Source organism: Siphateles boraxobius, unplaced genomic scaffold (assembly GCF_051911475.1).
Source record: "Siphateles boraxobius isolate OS27281-9 unplaced genomic scaffold, OSU_SipBor_1 65, whole genome shotgun sequence".
Classification (NCBI taxonomy): domain Eukaryota; kingdom Metazoa; phylum Chordata; class Actinopteri; order Cypriniformes; family Leuciscidae; genus Siphateles; species Siphateles boraxobius.
In genome coordinates, this window is record NW_027509192.1 from 18,273,935 (window position 1) to 18,295,748 (window position 21,814).

A 21,814-nucleotide genomic window follows, 5' to 3' on the forward strand; every position below is an offset into this window, starting at 1 on the left:
TTCAAAGACTAAATAATTGTCTTTACAAAAAGAACTGTGCATGGTACTTTGATAAGGAAACTAAACTATGGTTCCACCATGGTGCATATTCAAAAAATGGTTATCGTTAGCATCTTAAGATGTACTGTATGAGAAAATCATTTATCATTTACATATAGTCCAAGATTATGAAACATAATTGTATTTATTATTATTATATTTATATTTTATTTAATAATTATTAGTCAGTTTTAATGTCTATTTAAATCTTAAATACTACAAATCAATACAAATAAACAAAGCAATATTTTACTTTCATCAAAATTCTTATAATACTTACAAATATTTCTTATTTTCGTAGACGTCGTGCAACTTTAATACATGTGGGTGTTCTATTAGCTTCAAGATGGCGATCTCTCGCTCCACCTGTGGAGAAGAGACAAGAAAGATATTGAACTCACAACATAAAACAACAAACAACAACAAAAATGAATCACATCAATGTGCATTTTAATGTATCACAACTTAGCATGAGAATCATACATAATTAAATGTTTCAGATTCCTCTTAACAATTCCAGTTGCTTAATGGTTCTATTACAGATTCTTTTAGAAGTGTTTACAAGTAAAAGAATACATCTTTGCATATCTGACCTGAATGATAACTCAATTTAAAACAATTCTTGCAAAAGATGTGATTACACAGGCTTTTATTAGAATAATGACAGTTTTTGAGGCCTTAAAGGTGCAGTAAATGATTTGAGAAACGCTGTTGAAAATGTAAATCAACACCTAAACAAACAATTTTGTGAATATTTACTAGATGGATGTTATGTGTGTGTGCTGAAAAAAATAGTGTGTCTGTACATAGTCCTGTCTGTTTAAATAGGCAGAAAAACTAAGTGGATCGGACCGATCGACCGAGCACTTTTGTAGGCAATCAGCAGTAGGGTGCGTGTCCACTCATGATGGGGGAGGAGAGAGAGTGAGCAAGCGGGACATTTGTAGAAAGGCTGTAAAAAGAGAGATGACTTAGATATTACCAAAGAGGAAATGGTCAGAGGAATATAATTGGACAAAGAAGTGTTACGATCAGACAAGTTATCTAGGACTCTCGTTAATATTGGAGAACATTTCCAGCACTGGAGAGACGTTGAGAGAGGGAAGTCTTGAAAACGAATGCGAGTAACTTGTAACATTGGTTTTTGCTATGTTTCATAGAACCAAGATACGCTATTGCTGTTGATGCAGTTGATTCATCCATACTTGCACAACTAGTCTGACACGACAGCTGTTAGTTTGGGGCCGAGCAATCAAGGGGGAGGGGTGAGTTTGTTTGGGTGTCGATTTCAAATATCAACAGTGTTTCTCAGAAATTGCTTAATGCACCTTTAACTAAATATAAGCATATTTATTATTTTATAAATAACTACCAACAAAATTTGTAATGACTGAATTCATAATTTAACTACACATTGTCATATAAATTTACACGACAATGCCGTTTATGGGGGCCTGAAAACACAAACTTTTGAAAACGAGTTTCAAAGTGCACGTTTTTGAAAACAATACCGTTATCATCTCCGTGCAAACTGCAAAAACGCGAATTCGTGAAAACCATGTCATCGTGCGCATGCGTATTCGTGTTTTGTCTATAGGCATGCGCGAGTACTTGACAGCCAAAATGATAAAGTGACATCACTAACTACTGGCCTGGCAGCAGAATACAGCACGCTTTTAGTCGTTTTAGTGGATCTGTACAGAATGAACGGGGATCGTTCTGACAACATTGTCTTCTGTAAGCGAAACTTTTAAAAAATGCAAAGAAAAAGGTTTTAGTACATCATTATTGTGTAAACGTACCATAATTCACTAAATGAAATGACTCATCAGAGTCTGAGACTGTACTGGTCATGCTGTATGTTTAGTATACAATAAAAATGACCAGCTCATAAGCCTAATTTATTAGAAAATGGGACTAAACTAGTTCCACTATGTTTTTAATTCACTACTCCATGTTTGAACCGATACAGCTGCATTTGGGAGCAGTCAAATTGCAACTTATCCTCCATCAGGCTGCTGAGCTCTGAGAAGTTTTTATAAAATGTAAAATGATCAAAGATCAGCAAAAAACCTCAGAGTTCAGAGCCCCATGTTAGGAAGAGCACACCTTTGCAGAATTCTTCAGGAATAGTGCACAGCGCGAGTTTGAAAAGCTAAGCATACTTGTCAAACTATTGTACAGATGCTTCTTTAATTTGATTCCCACATGCGCAAGATAAATAGTTTCTCATTGAATCAAGCCTAACATGACTTATAAATCTAGTCTATGTGAAAGATCTCTCGGACCTGACAGGGAACCAAAGGAAATCTTGAAAATCGCAAGCACTTCGTAAAAAAACAGCTCATAAGTCAGAGACCGAAACTAAGATTCTGCAAGTTGTAAGCAAGAGAATCGTCCTTGATTTACATCACTGTCTTCTGTAATATTCCTAGCATGCACAGCTGCCACTGCAGATAAGAGCAGAGGACGGGGATGGAGACCATATTTCCTGAACCCACCTGACCCTGATCCCGGTCCTCAAAACCCCCAAACACACCATACTACAGTAAAGAGCACTCAGGTGACACTAATGCTCTCTAATGCTTTGAAATCTATGGAGTCAAACTTCAAGCTTCAGTTGTAACTCTGTAACTTGACTTTGACCCCATTTGCCATTGACTTTTCAAAGCACAGCCAATGATTTACCCCAAAAAATTGCATGATGCGTCATGACATGAGACAACACTGTTCACAAAAACAACACAAAGTCATTGAGAAAAACATAAACAAATCGGTAAAAAAATTTCTGAATGTTATAAAATTCCCATCATAGAGTCGATTCCACAAAATGCATTCATATTTTTAATAATTTTCAAATCCAGTTGTTACTGAAAATGTTTTTAAGCATGTGATTCTCTTTGTACACAGTTCAGTTATACAATGCAAAGCATTTACACATATACTGTATGTTAAAATCACAAACATTTCAAATTAAAACTTACAATTGACAAAAACAGCAAACTCTCATGCCTTTTCTTTTGAAATTAAATCTCTATACAAGAAATGCGTCATAAAGGACTTTATGTTTTTCCACCTCCATGAAGAGATGAGTGCCATCCATTATGTCGCCTTTTATCTAAATGTGAGGTGAAGTTTTCCTTGCTTTAGCCGGGTCAAAAAGCCATGTTATGACTGTGAAACACAGTAGAGTTTAAATTATAAGCATTTATGGTGTGTGAACCTGGCGTAAGGTTAAATTCCAAGCTAATGTTTTATGTATCCTAAATGCATAGTTAAATCATAGTTTTACTTTTGCAAATCCAAACGTGACTGGAAATGTATAACGCAAATCCACTGAAGGCAAATTGCAGTAAGAACACATGTGTAGTTTATTTAAAGTCCACCTGTGGTGAAAATCAAGTTTATATGTCTATGTGGCATTTTAATGCTTTAAGACAAACTGTGTAAATTCATAAGTCAACAACATTGCTGAGTATTTTCTCCCTAAAACTGCAGTGAATCAAAGACAGTCTCAAAAACACGGTTTGAAATCGCTGGTGTTTCTGACGTCAAACTATCTTGCAACCAATCAGATCAACATGTGATCGTCAACGAGTGGATCTCTGAGCTGGAGTGAGTGAGTGGAGGCGGGGCTCATTTGCATATTCATAGAACCGCATATACAAAATGAGGCAAGGCTGTAGAGTTACATTCAAGTTATTTCAAGACATGATGGATATTTTTCAAAGAAAACAGGTTTAAAAATGTCATTTTGATGATCAAAGATGAGTTTTAAGGGATAAAATGATTGACTACAGGGGGACTTTAACATAAATGTGAACAATGTACAAAATAAACAAAGACCTGACTTGACTTGAAACTTGACTAACTCAACAACAGAGGTTACATTAACAACATCAAAGCTAGACAAAGAACAAAGGAAACATGAGGGCTATTTATACAGAGAGACAAATGACTAACAAGGAACACCAGAGAACAATCAAACAACGAACCAATGAGAACACAGGACACATGACTAACATGACACATAAACAAGGGAAGCAAATGGCAAACAGAAAGCATGACAGTGAGAATTACAAAATAAAAGACGTGAAAATATATAATTTCCACGGAGGTCAGTGAAATATATAAAAGATAAATACAATACATACAATAAAAATAAAAAATCATAAAACTGCCTAAAGCTAAGGAAACCCTCTACTCTTCATCCAACAGTTGGTTGGTTCCCCGAAAAAGCAGAACAATCACCACTGTTCCCTTCAGAGAAGCACTTAAACACAGGTTGTCCCATGTGGGGATTGTGCCAGTAATAATTCTGCAATAGGCCTACTGTTGTATGCTGACAAAGTGTGGAAGTCACGGAAACACATCCGGCCTTGCTATGTGTGGCATAAAAATGAATTGTGCACCAAGTGCAAAAACTCCCCCTTGTAGGCAGAGACCTTTTACATGAACTCTGCCCACCAGTGTGTGATTGAGCCAGACAAAATGACAAGAATAGCCTCTGAGCAGCATTCTACATATCTAACCATTCAACACTGAATTCCCAAATTAGATAATCTATAGGCACTTTATTCCCCCTTTTCAAATATGACCTTAATTACACTTAGTGTAAATTTAGCATCTATCTCTATTTGCATCTAGGGTAAATAAAATGTATCGCTAAGAAAATACTGCTAATTCCACTTAGTGTAAATAACATTTAACGCTAGTTGCAGTTAGTGTACATAGCCTCTGCCAAAATAAAAATTACATTTCTATGCAATGATTCTATAACTAGCCTCTGTATTCAGTTAAATATCTGTATTTATTTGGCTTCATGAACTGGCATTATCTGCTCAACACGGAGTTAAAGTCCTTCACTTGCTGTTTTAATCAGGCATACAGATGTGATGACTATTTAGGAAATAAACAATCTGGCCAATGGCTGAAGAAAGCGCTGGAACAACCAGGTAAATCCCGGACAAAGCCATCTTGACAAACGAGGCACCACATCAAAACTCTGAACGGCTGATCCAAAGCCAGTCAGAAGAGCCAGGCAGGAAGTTTGCGGAGGGGAACGTCATTCAACACAAGATGTGCCATGGGATCTCGAGCGAGCAGAAACCGCCGTCAGGAGCTTGGGGAAAGAAATCTGTACGGTTGAGGACTACTCGATAAAAGTAAATTAAGTCACACTGAGGATGTCTATTATATCTAGAAAAATCTATCCGTTAGCATTGCAGTACAATTCATCTCAATGGCAGTAGCTTTTTGAGCAAATCTCCTATAAAAGGTAACCAAATAAAAGTAATAAGAGATTTTCTTACACCTTGAATACATGTAGGTGTACGCATCTTAATTATTTTCTAAATATAAGTTACAAGGTAATGCGTATTTGAACAAATTTTATAAATAAAGTCATAAATATTACGTTTTTGAAAAACGTAACCTTGCCTTGTCAAAAAAGTTACAGGTAACACTTTATTTTACAGTGTCCTTGTGACATGTTACATATACTTACCATAGCAATAACAGTAAATTATGCATAATTACATGAAATTAACACTCAACCCAAACCTAATCCTACCCTAACCCTATAAGTACATTAATATTATAGTAGTTAATTCATATTATTCAGTACTTAAATATATAATTACACTGTAACAATGACACCTTAATATAAAGTGCAACCATGTTACATTATCTAATATTCTAAGAGACTTATTGACCTTGACACACAATGGCATTTCCTACTTGTATTTATTTATGCTTTGTTTCCTGTTTGAGGGTGCACCGTATGACTTAAGTAGTACCTTATGCAGATTTTTGTTTATTTTAAATATAATAAGTAATAAGCAGTTAGCCAAGTTAATTTATTTTTATTCTAAAACAATGATAAAAGATCATGTTAAATGAGGTGTTCTTTTCAATAATCCAATCATTTTATCGTCTTTATTTTTCATTGTGATATCAGAAATATGATATCAGAATGGCAGATGTTCACCCTAAAGTTTACATTTCCCCCCCAAAAAATGTTGTTAAATGACTTAAAAACATGTTACTCACAGAAGATGTGTATTCAAGTCATTTCAATTTTTATGTACTTTTTTTTATTAAAAGCACTTTTTGTACTTTTTAAGTACAAAAAAGAAAGTCTGCAATAAAAATGGGGCAATAAGTGGGGTTCATCATAAACCCAGTTGTCCTTTGTATCTGTTGAATTATTAGGGCTAATTACATGGTGAATACATTTTGAAGGTTGAAGCTGAATGCTATCTGCAACAAGCCCTTTAGAGCGATAAAGCAGCTCTTCTAGGAGGGTTTGTGAAACTTGTAGGCTCCGAGGCAGAAAAATTCCTGATGATTAAAGAGTTTCTGCAAATGAGCCCGACTCTCTCCTCCGCCCATTAACATCATGTCCACCCTACGCTCGCCAACTTCTCATTGCTCCATCTCACCATATTGACCCATTCCCTCAAAATGTCAGTTTGCTGACACCTGTGCACCTATTTCTATGAATAGCCGAGCGTTAATTAACTCTACACATCTGTGTGCATACAGCCATCCAATTTCCATATAACTTCATTAGCGAGTTATTACACTGGGTCTGGCTTAGACTCTACACCATTTTGAGTCGACGTGGGCCGGCAGAGATTCGGGTTCAGGTTGCAGGGTTCTTGATTTGTGGGGGTGAGTTGAGAAGAAGGGAATCAACCGAGCCAAATCGTTAAAATGAAGGCAGATCATTAGATTTGAGTGAGAACAGCTCTGCACGCCGGTGAGTTCGCCAAGCTCTTGCGGGTCACCAGGTTTCCAAGTCCAATAATTAGCGATAATGTAAGTGCCGTGCAGTAATAGAAACCAACATGAACCTCATTTTCAGGAATGACAATGAAGAAGTTTCTTTCGACAGTCCATCGCACAAAGTCAAGGTCGAGTAAGTGTGCGAGACTGACGCTAATCCAAATTGGTTATTTGACTGGGAAATAATTCGTCTTGTAGATTCTCGCCCACTCATTATTGAGTTGTTAACTCAAAACGTACAGGAAACCACTTCTTGTGAATTCGCTGATCGTTACTGGTCTGTAGAAAGCGGTCACGGAGGTCATCTCCACTTGCGCTAAGGGAGCTATTGATTGAATACTATGGGAACTACTGTAGTTTTTTATGCTAGCTTTTTTTTTTCATGTTTTTTTTTTTGGAAACAAGTTGAGTTGGAGAGGATGGTGGTTTAGAGATACTGTAGCCTCATACATTTTAAAACAAAAACACAGCAATTCTTTAAGGGGATCAATATAATTCATTATGCACAATCATAGTGTAATTTCAAGGTACAGATGGTGTGTCGAAAAAGGGTAATAAAACATCCCATGGAAAGGGGTTTGGAAATAGGATGGTTTAGATAAATTAACCATGGCGGAGTATTAAACCGACAGCTGTTTCAATCCAACTGTCTTTTAGAGCCAGTTGGTTGAAATTTCCACACAGGAGGCTTCATTAGCTCAACAGCTAGAGTGGTTTGTAAACTGCTATCTTGTAGCTTAACACAATCATACATGGCACTATTACACCACACATTCTGTATAATACCGGAATAATGTGTTTTATTGTAATTAGATTTGGTATGTATGCAAAAACATTCAACAAATAAGTTGGAACTGCACAGCCCTGAAGCAAACATTAGTATTAGCCAAGTAAACAAATGCTGATATAAACAAAGTAACAAAATAGTATAATTTGTAACAAAATTTGTACAACTGCCAAAGAAAATGTGAATTGCACTGACGTCACAATGCTAGTATTGTAAGTGTTGCTATGTGGTTCTTAAAGGGATACTTGAACACCCAAAAACTACAAACTACTAACAAACTACAAAAGGCGCCTTGCTTGAACACAGAGCCACAGAAGAGCCACATTAGTGATTCTGATCCAACTAATTAAATATTGAATAATAAGATGGTTTGACCTCATACTAAGAAAAGCCTATGAAAACAGTGCATTGGACTATCATGGACACATGACTAGTGTGTCATAGCAATTTGCCCAAGATGCATTGCGTTCTAAATTAGTTTTACTCTGGACCTGAATCCTTCTACTTTATTGCACTGAAGAATTAAGCCAGTACTTATGTAATAATAATCAGCTTCAGTGATGGCTAATTTTTCTTGCTCAAATGCATTCCCATGAATACAGACTCTAACACTGCAGCTTTGCTCCAACTTTAGTTAATTAGGGTTATTAGCTAGCAAGGTAAATTAATTGTTTCAAGTTCATTCAAAATGCTTTAATTGCAGAACAAAAAGGGTTCTCAAGACATAAATAGCTTCTTGTAAAGATTGTAAAGCAGTAAATATTAATTATTTTAATTTACTTCCCCAAGTGGTCAGGAGCAACTTGAAATGCAGCGTTTTGCAAAAGATCCCTTTCCATGTGTTGTGGTGTGCTGAAAACAAACTAACTAACAAAAAAGAAAAAAAAATTCTTAAGCCAGCCTAAGCTGGTTTTCAGGTCTGAAACTGTTTTCTTAGCCTGGTAAGGATGGTCTGTTGGCTGGTTTTTAGAAAGGTTTTGGACATTTTCAGCTGGTCAGCCAGCTAACTAAACACCAGCATGGCCATGAGATCAACTAGACCTGCTAAAGACCGGCTTGGTGAGGATAGGAGACCAGCTTTACCCAATTAAAGCCAGCAAATCAGCTTAGGCTGGTTTAAGCAGGGGTTATTTTCAGCATTAAGGGATGTGCAAAGCAACACATTAAAAAATAAACCTGTTGGTAGCTCAAGTTTCCAATTGTATATCTTCATTAGGGAAGCTTGTTTCCGCCACAGAATAAAAACAATTTTTTTTTATATCTCACAATTCTGGCTTTATTACATACAATTGGGACTTTATATCACGCAATTTTGTAACTCGCAATTGAGACTTTGTATCTCACAATTCTGATTTTTTTCACAATTGCAAGTTTACATCTCAGAATTGCGTGATATAAAGTCGCAATTGTGAGTTACAAAAGTCAGAATTGCGTGATATAAAGTCGCAATTGTGTGTAATTAAGTCAAAATTGTGTGATATAAAGTCAGAATTGTGAGATACAAACTCGCAATTGCTAGAAATAAACTCACAATTCTGACTTTAAAACACAATTGGTAGATATAGTCAGAATTGCATGATATAAAGTCGCAATTGCGATTGTGAGACATAAACTCGCAATTCTGAGGAAAAAAAAAGTCAGAAAGTCGCAATTATCGTTTAAAATGTTTTGTTCTGTGGTGGAAACAAGCTTCCATACTTCATTCATCAACTAAACCAAACTTAAAAATTTTAAAAATAACAGCTAACTCACTTTAGTCAACCTCATTAATCAACCATTGGACTGCTAGTAAGTACTGAACCGTTGTTGTGTTGTCATCCTGCAGTTTTGCTAATATTGTGTTATAGTCTGTTTTGTTGTCAGTAAAGTTTTGACAATGTTGTCATGGGAAAACAAAATCAAATGTGTTGCAATGTAATTAGAATTGGTATGCACCAATTCTATATAACAAAAAGTCACTCAAACCACACTATTGCAAAAAGATGTATTGAACTCAACTGACAAACATGTGACAGTGAGGAGACCTTATATCAGTAGAACAATAGGATGCAATAAACATTTAGTGTCATTTCCTTTATGCTTTCTGGCTGGTTTGTTTAAAAGCAGCAGATTGCTTATACAGAGATAAACCTAACAAATATCTCAGTATTTTAAGCTACTTGAAACTGCCAAAAGATCAGAAAGTTAATGCATACAATTGCATACTGCATTTCTATTGAACTATATAATGTAAAACCGGCAGGGTAAAACATGTTACAGCGTTGCCTGATTCAGACAGATAGATAGTGGCTGTTAATGCGTGAAAATCTAAATTCAGCATTAACAATCACCATCTTTATTATAAAAAAGGGCTTTGATAACACATTTGTGAAAATAAAATAAAATTAAGTGACCGTTTGTGTGGGTAGTGGATATTTTCAATTTCCAGCAAAACTTGCTAATTATTCAACAAGAGAAATAGGCAGAGTTGTTCATCATTGTGCAAAACAATTCAGATACCACATGCCAACTTACAGTGCTTGAATATTTCGCAAAAAAAACTTTTTTTTTTACTCGTCGTCGCGACCTCTATGAAAATGGAAATTTGAAAGTCACGTATATATAGAATATATTGTCTCTTTGAATGTTAAATCTGGATTTATACACATTGCCCCGTGAAAACCAACTTGTCGTGTCGTAAACACGGTCACCCAATGAAAAAGTGCGAGGGAAATATTATCAAAAAGTGGAGGGGACACGTCTCCCGTGTCTCCTGTGTAATCTAAGCCCATGCTTGCAGAACAAAACATGAAAAACTATTTAATCCACTAAACTAGTGAAGATGGACATCCTGTCATGTCACATCTAGTATCTACTCTCACTGCAACTAAAAGGAAAAAGTGAACTGATACATGATGAAACAATCAGCAACTGCGTTCAGCAACTGTGCCCTGCAGGAGCCGAAGTAGTATGATGTTACGCTGCCACGTTTTCTCCTTTTCCTCTCCTCTCTCATTCCCTTCTTCCCTTCTACCAGAGCTCTGTCACTCACTTTCAAGACCAAGGGCCCTTTACGTATCATGAGATCGGAAAGGGACTGACAGACAGACAGCCATGAAACAAAGTTGAATTTTGCCATTTGATCTGAGCCCATTTTATCGCTATCCCTCTGATTCTGCTTCAGATTTTGGAAAGTTGCTGCTCCTGGAAAAGCACAAAGGGGAAACATTTGGGCTGAGCTAAGCCGGCGCGCATCTTTTCCCCAGTCGAGGTGCTGATGGTGCGAGCTGGGGTTGGTGCCCTGGGCCTTAACCGCATCTCTGTTCATTAACACAACATGTGCTGAGTGTGAATGTTCTTTGCAGTGAGTGGAAGCCACGGCAGTGCGAACACAGCTGTTAGCATTGCACAGCGGTGACACAGACAAAGATGACTGGAAGGGAAATGCAGGGACTGGTATATTGTACAACTGAGCAAACAGCCTTGTGTTACAAGAGACAAGAGCAGTTTGATGAGTCATTTGAACCACATCAACCCTGTAAGGCCTGTTGTTGGAATATTACTTCATCAGTTTTAGCTCTACTGAAAATAAACCTGCAGATGTTTTTTCTTCTCTCTAAGATCACATTTACACAACTAATAGGTCGTATTGTTCAGCCTTGGAATGCTATTGGATGGAATATTTTGTGAATAGGCCTGTTCACCTAACCATGAACTCACACAACCTGCAAACTTGACTTGAAGGTCATCATCATGATTTACCGGACTGGATAAATCAACAATGTCAATGTTGTAATTTTACAACACTGGGTGAAAGGTGTAGCAAAATTTGCCAGTGCACCTTACACATTACATGGATGAATTTTACTTCTCACCTGTTCCATGTGATATAAATAAATACTAACAGAAACAATGTGTTTTATCATTCACAAATTAAATATCGTCTTTGTTAAAATTTAGAATTTTAATCAAAATGTAATTATTATTAAATGATAAGATCAAGTTGAATTAAGGAAAACATTATTTCTTTGAGAATTTGAAAGTATTTGTGTAGCAATTTTTGAATCTATCTGTATTTTTTTAAAATATATATATACTAAATTTGTCAAGTTTTCTTGGATTTGCTTATTTGCCCAAATATCTGCTTGCTATAAATAAAATAACCAGTGGTTTTTTTTTTTTTTTTTTTTTTTTCAGAACGCCACCAGCCAGGAAAGACTGTATAATCTACAAATTGTATTACTGTATGTCCAAAATTGGGAACAGTGATTTTGAAATGGATTCTGATAGAAGTGATGCAGACAAATGGAGATGCCTGTGAACTGAATCACTCATCTAATGATTATGTGGACATTATGCCAACAAAACCAAGTCATTTAAGAACGCAGGCCAGGCCCCCGTGACAGGTATCGCTGGCTGATACAGGATTTTATCAGTCCCAACACTGATTTTGCAGGTCAGGATATCACTAATGATGCCTTCATACACCACTGGAGTATATCTGAAAGAACACATGAATAAAATAGAGGATGCTGCAGACACTGTGGTAATGGCTTACACCAACACACTTTGCAGCAAGTGCAATGTCTGCCTCTGCTTCTCGGAGGACAAGAACTGCCTTTGGGACTATCATAATTGAATATGGCTATGAACAGAGCTAAATCACATAAATGCCAAAGTTTTCATTCAGTTCATCAGGTTATGTAGGCTAAATACAATCAGATTTTTTTAAATAATAAATTATTTATCATAAAAGTTTATCAATATTCCAATTATTAATATCGTGTGATTATGATTGTATATGTAGGCTACTGTAATGGGACTGCATAAGCAGCACACCCTGTAAATAATCCCTTGTTCTCTACATTTGTTCAGATAGTGAGTGAAATCAATGAAATTCTGCTACCCAACAACCCCAACGCTGCAATATTACAACATTTCTCTAAAAACGTACAAAAATTTAAACAATGTAAAAACCCAGTTATTTCTGCATTAGAGTCCTCTTACGACAACATGTACAAAGTAAAAAAAAAATACTTTTCTTTATTCAGGTCTTTAAGGGTTAACCTTAACTGTTCATCTTTAATGTTAATAATGTAGTATTTAAATACCAAATGGCTACACACACAAAACAGAGCAGAAACCAGACTCTGTATCAGTAAATGGTGGATAAACCTTTGTTTATAAAACAAATCAATTTGATTAATTTGTATGGTGGAATTTAATTACCATTGTAGCTCAACATGCTGCGAATATCACCAACAATCAAAATACACCAAACGTCTACAGTAAAATTGAAATAAACAATAATTTGGTTTTAGTGATTTAAGTTTTACTAAGTTATATGCTCAGTTCCCAACCTTATATGTGAAGGTTTTAAGGCTATTAACAGAAGAATTGCCTTTCTTAATACTACTATAGCTGTCAATCAAATGGGTCTCTGGTGAACCACAGTAGAAAACATAAGTCGTCTCTAAGAGTTTGAGTGCATTTGTCCTTCTGCAAAATGAACTTGGACTCTTTTTTTCTTAAAGATCAGATACCGAAGGATGACGTGCTGAATCCATAAAACCTCACCAATGGGACAAACACAAGGCAAGATGAAGTACTACCTGCCCAAACAGTTTGTCTCAAGGTCATGCAAATACATACGAGGACTCTGCGTCTGATTTTCTTGTGTGTCACCCTTTATTTGCACAGCCAGCTTTCCTGAGCTGCCGGAAGGCTGGTGTGCTTCTCCTGTTTAACTCGCTGCTCAGGGATCAGCTCAGTGACATTTGTTGGCATGTTTCAGGAGTACTGAGGGATTCAGATTCGCCTCCTTGTCAGGATAATCTACAGATTCCAGTCCAAGACAGCAGAAAGCTGCCTACTCATCTTTTCCCTCTTGATTTAAAGCATGCTACGGCAGAGGAAACTAATGCAGCTGTCAGGAAGTTTAGTTCGGAAATCAGCTTAGACAAGAGCATCAACTATGAGTCTAAACAACATGCTTTGAACGTTGTAGGAGATAAGGAGGTATTGTCTCCAGGATCACTTCAAATAGGAAAGGCTTCAAGAAAGACCTTAAATAGTGTAACAAATCAAACAACAGTTCTTTACCGAGAGTTCCTGTCAAAACAAAAAGCATCACATCAATGAGGACATCTAGAGGCACTTTATGATGTTGTAGGGTTAACAGTCTATGGGTAGTCAATAACAGAATGCTGTGTTTGACTCATGGCCTGCTTTTACCAAGGGTAAATTGCACTTAAATTGACTTTTTTTGAGATGGAAAGCAGGAGCCTACTACACACTCACATCAGCAGGATCCAAGTTAATCTCAGCGGTGCTCATCTCCTTAACAGTGAATCCAAAGATCCTAACACGGGTGCATCCTCAATACCTCAGAAACAACGATCGATCTGAAAAGACCATGCCTGGATCAGCTCAATCCATCTACGGCAACAGAGATGTGATGACTATATCTCATTCATAGAGATATTGTGATTCTTTTCAGCTCCTTCCACTGTGACCAGCCCAATGTTTGCAGGATACCCACTCTTGCCCCTACAAGGACACAAGTCTTGCTTCCTTCAATCAAGCTCAAAGCTGAAATGGCCTCTTTTGAAAAAAGAAAAAAAAACTCTCCAAATCACAAGCTGACATGCAATGACAACTCTGTCATGCTGTCAATTTGAGCTCTGATTGCAGCTGAGTTATGACACAACTGAGGCACTAGTCGGTGCTAACCGAAATATCCTTTTATGACCTTGTCCATAATGGAGTCTAATGGTTTATGATGTGTAGTGCTGGAGAGAAAGGTCATCTGAGGTTTCACTCCATGCAGTCCTCTTTCCTGTGAGCGCAGGGAGAATAATGGGAAGGATTTATCATTCCGAGAATTTTTATCACGGTTAAACAGAGGTGCCTCTGGTCAAATCTAGGGAATCCTCTTCATAGGTAATGCTGAACGGGGACGGACCCGAACAGATTTACTGCCCTTGGCTAAACTTGGCATGAGGTTAGCTCCATCATATCCGTATGATTTCAAACATGATTGGGATAACTGTATTGAATTTAAGGTGAAGAAATGGGAAGCTGGTGAATGATAGTAGGGGTCAATAGGGCTTTGAGCAGACCCAGACAATTAACTGCAACACCTTCATAAGTTCAAATCAAATTACTCTTTAAAGGAAAATAATTGCAATACTTCTGCCCTCTAGTTTTACACCTTCTCCGCAAAATCAGGAATGAACAGCCATACAAATGCGAGTAGAAAGCACTACTTGTACAAAATTCAAGAATAAATGGTCCTCTGAATGTAATGAATGAAGTTTCCTTTCTACAGATCCCGAAAGCCTCAGCAGGTCAATGATGAGGTTAAGCCTTCTAGAGACTGAACCGATCAATATAACTTGGCCATTCCATTATAGGCAGCCCTATAGCCAAGTGACAACTCATAGGTTATTTCTTTTTTAACAAAGTAACTCCAATTGGGAAGTCTACTATCATTTGAGGAAAAGCTTGAGGTATAGAGTAAATTCAGTCTAGATTTGAGTTCTTCTGGCGGTTTTAGACAAACTACTTATCACATGTCAATTAACTTAACACAAGTCAATAAAGCTTCAGTGATCTGTACTGGTGTAGGTACATGTTTTCTGGCTCAACTTGACTGTCAATTGTATTCCTGTCTAGAAAGAGATTGGCACAAGAGCCTATTGACACATTTAAATGGAGGAGCACTTTGGCCATGAGCCCTTGTGGAGTATCACGATTCCTGGAACACGGTTCAACACTGGAACTTGAGCATGATTGAGCAATTAGGGCTTTCAATCTGCAGGCAGCCGTCGACACTCATTAGCTCTCACCAGCAGAATCCACATTTTACACCCACCACCAACCTGAGGGTGGTCAGTCCGAATGATGTTAAGCAAAACACTTCAACATGCTTATTAGCACAAGCTGCCGAGCGCCAAGATAAATCCGGACGGACCGTTTGCCATAAATGAAGCCATGATAAAGATGGAACGGCATGAAATGCAACCCAGCATGGACAAAGATAGCCTTGGCTGTGGGTGGCTGGGTTTTAATTCTTTGTTCTTCTCTTGTGTCCTGCAACAAAGACACCTATGATTTAGATGGCTGGTACTTCAGGAAAAACTGAAAGATAAAAAAAAAAACCTTCACAGTAATAACCCATTTGAGTGAACTGCACGTTTATCCTTTATAGCCATGTTTTCATTTCTCTTAAATGAAATGTGGCATTTTCCAACATGTGAGCAAAAATAGAAACTGTAAACTGTAAAGGTCAAGATGGACTCAAGGTACACCTAAAGAAAATGCCTAAAATCCTGTTCACAGTCACACTGGCAGTGATTTGCACCATCAAAACAATGGAAAAAATCTTTCAATTTCAATGAGAGTCTGATTTCAATTGGCATGAGCGGCAGCGTTGTTGGCTACAAAATATGGACATGTCCAGCCACTTGACAGAGTTGACATATAACTATAACTATGCAAATGCGCTGCAATATGATGCACGAATACAAATGGGAGGAAAGACAGTGAAGTGCTCATGTGTAGGCAAGATGGAAAAGAAGATAATGTTACTTTGGAGGGATTTTTCTCAACTATAGGGTCTCTGTCCCCATGTGAGGATATAAAAAAATTATGTGAAAAAAAAAGTTTTGAAATTGTCCGTATAGTCTCAGGATGTACAGAGACCTGGCAACCTCCAGGGATTGTCAGAGTGAATGGTGGTTAAGAGATAAAAAAGATTCTTCTGTAAAATCACTTAAACCTCCAGCTGCACCATTCCAAAATAAAAAGTGTTGTGAACTTTACAGTCTCTTGACATGACAGAACATAGCAATAGCAAGAGGTTTCAATTTGAAAAAAATCTGTTTGAGGCAACAGACAATAGCACACTTAGAACAGAAAGAGAGAGACAGAGAAAGTGAAAAGTTTATGGCAGTGCCATTCTACTGGACTGACCAGCTGCAAAGTAATCTGAACTTCAAAAATACCCGCAGTAATTCAGCAATTTCAGCCGTTCAGAAACTGAGTTGGTCTCTGACATTTCAAGCGGCGAAAAACCTTTTGGAACAAAAATCCATTCCCAATTTAGTGCAGCATGGAGCGATCCATACTCGCTAGAATTCATGTCAAGGACAGAGGAAAACCTACAGAGAATGGGGAACAAAATTAAGGAGGAATGTCAGATGATCTTCCATTGATTAGGTCACATCATGGACTTGGAAAAAAAAATGAACAGAAAATGTATTGAAATACTACCTAGCAACATCTAATACAGTAATTAAACATCCACACTAATAACCGAGATGATGACATGGGGACATGCTATACTCCATGTTAAATTATAAATAAAATAAAATAAATAATAAAAATTAATACATTTATATATATGGATATTTGACAATAAACATTTATTGTTAAACGATTTGCATACATGGATAGTTGACAAGTAACATACAGTATATAAGATAATATTATATATATATATAATATTATCTTAAATACTGCATGTTACTTGTCAACTATCCATGTATACAAATCTCAAAAGCTGCACATAGAAGTGCATTTTTTTTTTCACATTTCATTAAAAAATAATTAATTAAAAATAGCTACAGGAAGGTGGGGCGGAGGTAGCCAACACGGACGCACAAAGACGATCCGTGAAGAAGTCGTGGAACACTTGAGGGTGCTTAAGGTCTTTATGAGGAGGAAACGCAGCGGGAGGGAGGAAGGCTGGGAATCCTCAGCAGGGAGACACTTCTGTGGCTCAGGGAGAAATGAAGGGAGCATCTATAATCATTTGGCGGTGTGGAACGAAATGAAGACTTGGGGGGGGGGGGGGCTTGCACTGTCATCCCAGTCTCAGGATAACCAGATTAGAGTCAGCCGTGATTCATCTATCGCTCCCACTCTTTCATCTGAGCTGTTAGGAAAACTTCTCCTTTGCTTTCCCTCCAACAAGCCACAGCTTTCTGCTTCTCAATTACTTACTTTTCAAACTTTCTTTGATGCTTCCTGCATTTTCTCGCTCTCCCTAGGAACGTTTTCCAGTCGTCTCATCTTTCTGTCACATGAGGAATTAATGGCTCAGATGCACATTATTGTGCACATTTAAGCACTTAAAAATCTACAAACCAAAAAACAGACACTTTGAGACGGAGGCATTCATACACGCCTCAGGTCAAGTAGTGCTGTGCTGGATACAATCATGTATCAATGGTACAATCTGCCATTCATTTTCTAACAATATCCATGTATATGTAGGGCTGGATGATTAATCGAAAAATAATCGAAACCGAAATTCAGAGCCTATAACCGACGTAATTTTACCATGTCGGTTATTTCGTTTTTTTAATCCTATTAATATTTCCGCCCACTGTGTGTTAATGTACTTTCCCCTTAAAACATAATACCGCGTGTATAGTAACGTAACTCCGCCCCGTCCAGTCTGCGACATTGAAGCAACATGAGCCCCTTTCACACAGCGCGTTGATCACGGGAAATTGCCAGAACAAACACCTTCTGTGTGAACACAAACACGACCCGGGATTGATGCCAGGTTGGGGACATAGTATTAGTAACATTGACGTGTTCAGTCCCGGAACGCGCGCTGTGTGAACAAAAAGCCATAATCAATGCCGTGTCGTAATGATGGCGCTAAGCCGGGATCGTTCGTCAGCGTGAAACGGTTCGTAATGCGCTAGTTTATGATCGAATCAGAGAAAAAAAATGCACAAGCGTGGTTTCTCGAGAGAAATCGCAGCTCATAAGCAAACTATAGACACCGCTGGGACATGTCACGTGTCTTTGCGGGTTGTTTGTGTCTGTGTGAACGCACTCTGTTAATTCCGGAAAATCACTGGCAGTGTAAATGAACCAAAGTCAAACGAACCCGGGTCAAATCCCGGGCCACTTTATCCGTGTATTTTCCGGAATCTCTGTGTGAAAGGGAACTCAAACACTGAGTCAACTCAGCAACAGGAGCCGCTTGTACCAAAGAAACACGCGAAAAAAGAGAGAGACTGACAAACGCCCAGCAACACGTGCCTCCACTCCACAAAGCAGGTTTCGATAACACAAGCATATTGCTACACAATATGAAAAGGATTAGTTTTTTAAGTTTTATACAACTTATATTTTACTTTTAAGATGGCAATATTTACAATAATTAATTTTGTTTACAAAAATAACTATTTTCTACATTTTTAGGAAACTTTCTTTTTACATTAAAACTTAATTACTTTTTTATAAGATGTTTTTATTTCAAGCATTGTATGCTTTGTTTGATTCAATTGTTTGAAATATTTAATACGTAAGCATTAAAAGCTATCTGTGTGTTTCCTTATTTTAGAATCACAAAGAGAGGATTATGCATTCTTTCATTAAAAAAAATAACCGTGAACATATTTACAGAATAAGCCTTGCCATTGACACGAGAAAGATTTTTTTTTAAATAATCGTTCAATAATCGTAATCGTGGTAACCTGTTCGACTAATCGCGATTATAATTTTAGCCTAAATCGTGGAGCCCTATGTATATGTACTGTATATGTATTCGGTACTGTATACCAAAACAAACATAATTCCCAAAAGAATTCAGATATTCATCGTCACAAGTTTCAAGACGTTATGGTAAGTATTGAGCACTGATATTATTCTCCAAAGTTGTGCTTTAAGACCCGGTATAAAGTTTAAAGGCATTTTGTAGAATCGCGAGTTCATGCATTCATTGGTTTTATGATCATTTTTTCAAGGTTACCACATAATTATCTGATGGTAGCCAACAGTTTTATTTTCCTTACATCATATATGTACATAAATATAATTTAAATTCCAAATTAATTCAATTAAGTCACAATTTGTGTCACAATTTGTCCTCAACACATCTGTCAAGAACATGTGCCATTTTACTATTTAATCATATAAATACTCAGGATAAATAGTAAACTAGTAAAAGTAAAGAAAACCATGTATATATATATGATGATTATTCCATGAAAGTCACACTATGCCTACAACTCACAGTTTCTAGATAGTCTGAGAATCTGGTATTCATTGGCATAACTTCGAGGTCAGTGGCAAACGGGGTCAAAGTTAAAATTGTTTGACCTGTATGTTGTGTTACAGAGCTTGACCTTTCACAACACTGAACCAAGGGTACCAATGCAGCTTAAAACTTGGATGTAGTTCAGTGCACTGGGGAACATTGACTTGAATCATGTGAGAGAAACTTCTATGACTGAACATCCTCACATTGGCTATTCTTGCCTTAATTCTTTATTTTTTGTCAATGTAGGGAGACTGCAGGGTGTTAAGTTCCCCCTCTCCCTCCCTCCCTCTCTCCCTCCCTCCCTCTCTCTCTCCCTCCCTCTCTCTCTCTCTCTCCCTCCCTCTCTCTCTCCCTCCCTCCCTCTCTCTCTCTCTCTCTCTCTCTCTCTCTCTCTCTCTCTCTCTCTATCTGTAGGATTGCAGAAGTTATGGGGCACAAGGTCATGCTTTCCCCACCCCCACCCCTCACCCTGCTCCTGCCTCAATTATTTGCTTCAGGGGGCAATTACTCCAGCCTTGCAGACCTCTCCTTCCCATTTCCCCGTCTCTCTCTCTCTCTCTCTCTCTCTCTCTCCATTTTCCCTCTCTCAGTTCATATCAATCACTTCACAATTTCCGCTCCCAAATCATTTTCCATTTTTGTGCATGCCATCCTGTTTTAAAATCAACCCAACTATGTTGGGTTCCAGAACCCAAAGTCAAGGTAATCTCTCAATATTTTCCAACCAAAGCTAACTAGTGTTTACATCAGCCTTAACCAGCAGGTGTTCAGGATCACTTGAAAATAACAGGTAGGTCTGGGTTGGAACTAGGGGTGTAACGATACACTCATTTCACGATTCGATACATATCACGATACTGAACTCACGATATGATATTATTGCGATACTCCAAGACATCCCTAGCTGGAACTGAAGTCGCCAATGATTCCCAACTGGTTTTGCATCAGGACCAAGCAACTAATCTAACCAAATCTAATGATTTCAACAAGAATTTCCAAAAGTGAGGCTCTATCCTGCAATGTTTCTGTAAGCAATGGGAATAGTGACGAGTCCACTTGTGCTTTTGTTGACCCAATTTGTGCATTCCATCGTTCTGGTTTTTTCCAAAACCTATCTCAAACGATGTTACGTATTCCTGTCCGACAAAAACTTCATTAAAGGTTTCTCTAGTGTGTAAATGCCGTAACCTCTCAGCCTAAAGTAACACAAGTGAAAGCGGATGTCTTCCAATATTTCATTGAGGGCATCCAGGCCAGAACAATAAAATAAACCAACAGCCTTTATGAGGAGCCGCCTGAATTGGTACCTCTGTTCTGAGGTCAGAGTGGATATTGAGCGCTTGTCACTGGACGCTTCAAATCAATACCAGCTGAAGCCGAGGGGAGAAGGTGCAGATTGTGGGATGATTTATGCCTCACAAAGGGCGTCTAATACCCCGTTCAGAGTGTGATAGGCTCTACTAGGGCGGATGAAAAAAAGCACTGCTGGAATCTATAGCTATTTGATTCACGAGCGCACAGCACAGATCTGCAAACCCAGTGGGGAAAACTGTCTCAGCTTTTTTCTGCAGGAATAATTCGTTCGGGAACAGACTGTGTATGACTGCTCGAGGAGCGAATCAAGCATTCCGTAGCTGAGAGGTCTATAGTTCTACATCATAATAGAGTTCAGTGGGCTGAAAGTTTTGTGTTGCAAACCGCATAAGAACAAGTGCTGCACCTCATTTTGATTCAATCTTCTTGAATTGTAACCAGGTGTCTATAAAGGTGGATTTACACCGACAGCTATTAAATTGCTGGAACTGTCACTGGAAGTGAAAGTGACATGTGAAGGCTAAGTATGGTAATCCATACTCAGAATTTGTCTTTTGCATTTAACCCATCCATGTTAGTGCACACACATTAGGAGCAGTGAGTAGTGAAAACGTGGACAGTGGAAACTCTATAAACTGTAGTGTTTCTACTCTGTGTTAAACTGTGTCAGCAGATCAACCACGTGAGCTTCACCCCAAAATATGATGATTGCCTTGTTAAGTACCAAAAAATATATACACAATAATATATATTGTGTGTTTTCCAAAATTAATTATTTTTAGATTTTTTTTGATTGATTTTAAAATAGTTTTTTAATGATTTTATATCGTCACTGAATT

At 37.6% G+C, this 21,814-nt stretch overlaps 1 protein-coding gene across 12 annotated transcripts in view; it reads right to left on the reverse strand.

Annotated features, from left to right (window-relative positions):
* Positions 1–21,814, reverse strand: part of brsk2a (BR serine/threonine kinase 2a) — a 237,867-nt gene that overhangs the window by 90,515 nt on the left and 125,538 nt on the right. For all 12 annotated transcript variants that reach the window (XM_077211329.1, XM_077211324.1, XM_077211328.1 and 9 more), the window contains exon 3: positions 320–405. In XM_077211329.1, coding sequence (XP_077067444.1) covers positions 320–405 — 86 coding nt within the window. The remainder of the gene's footprint in view (positions 1–319; positions 406–21,814) is intronic.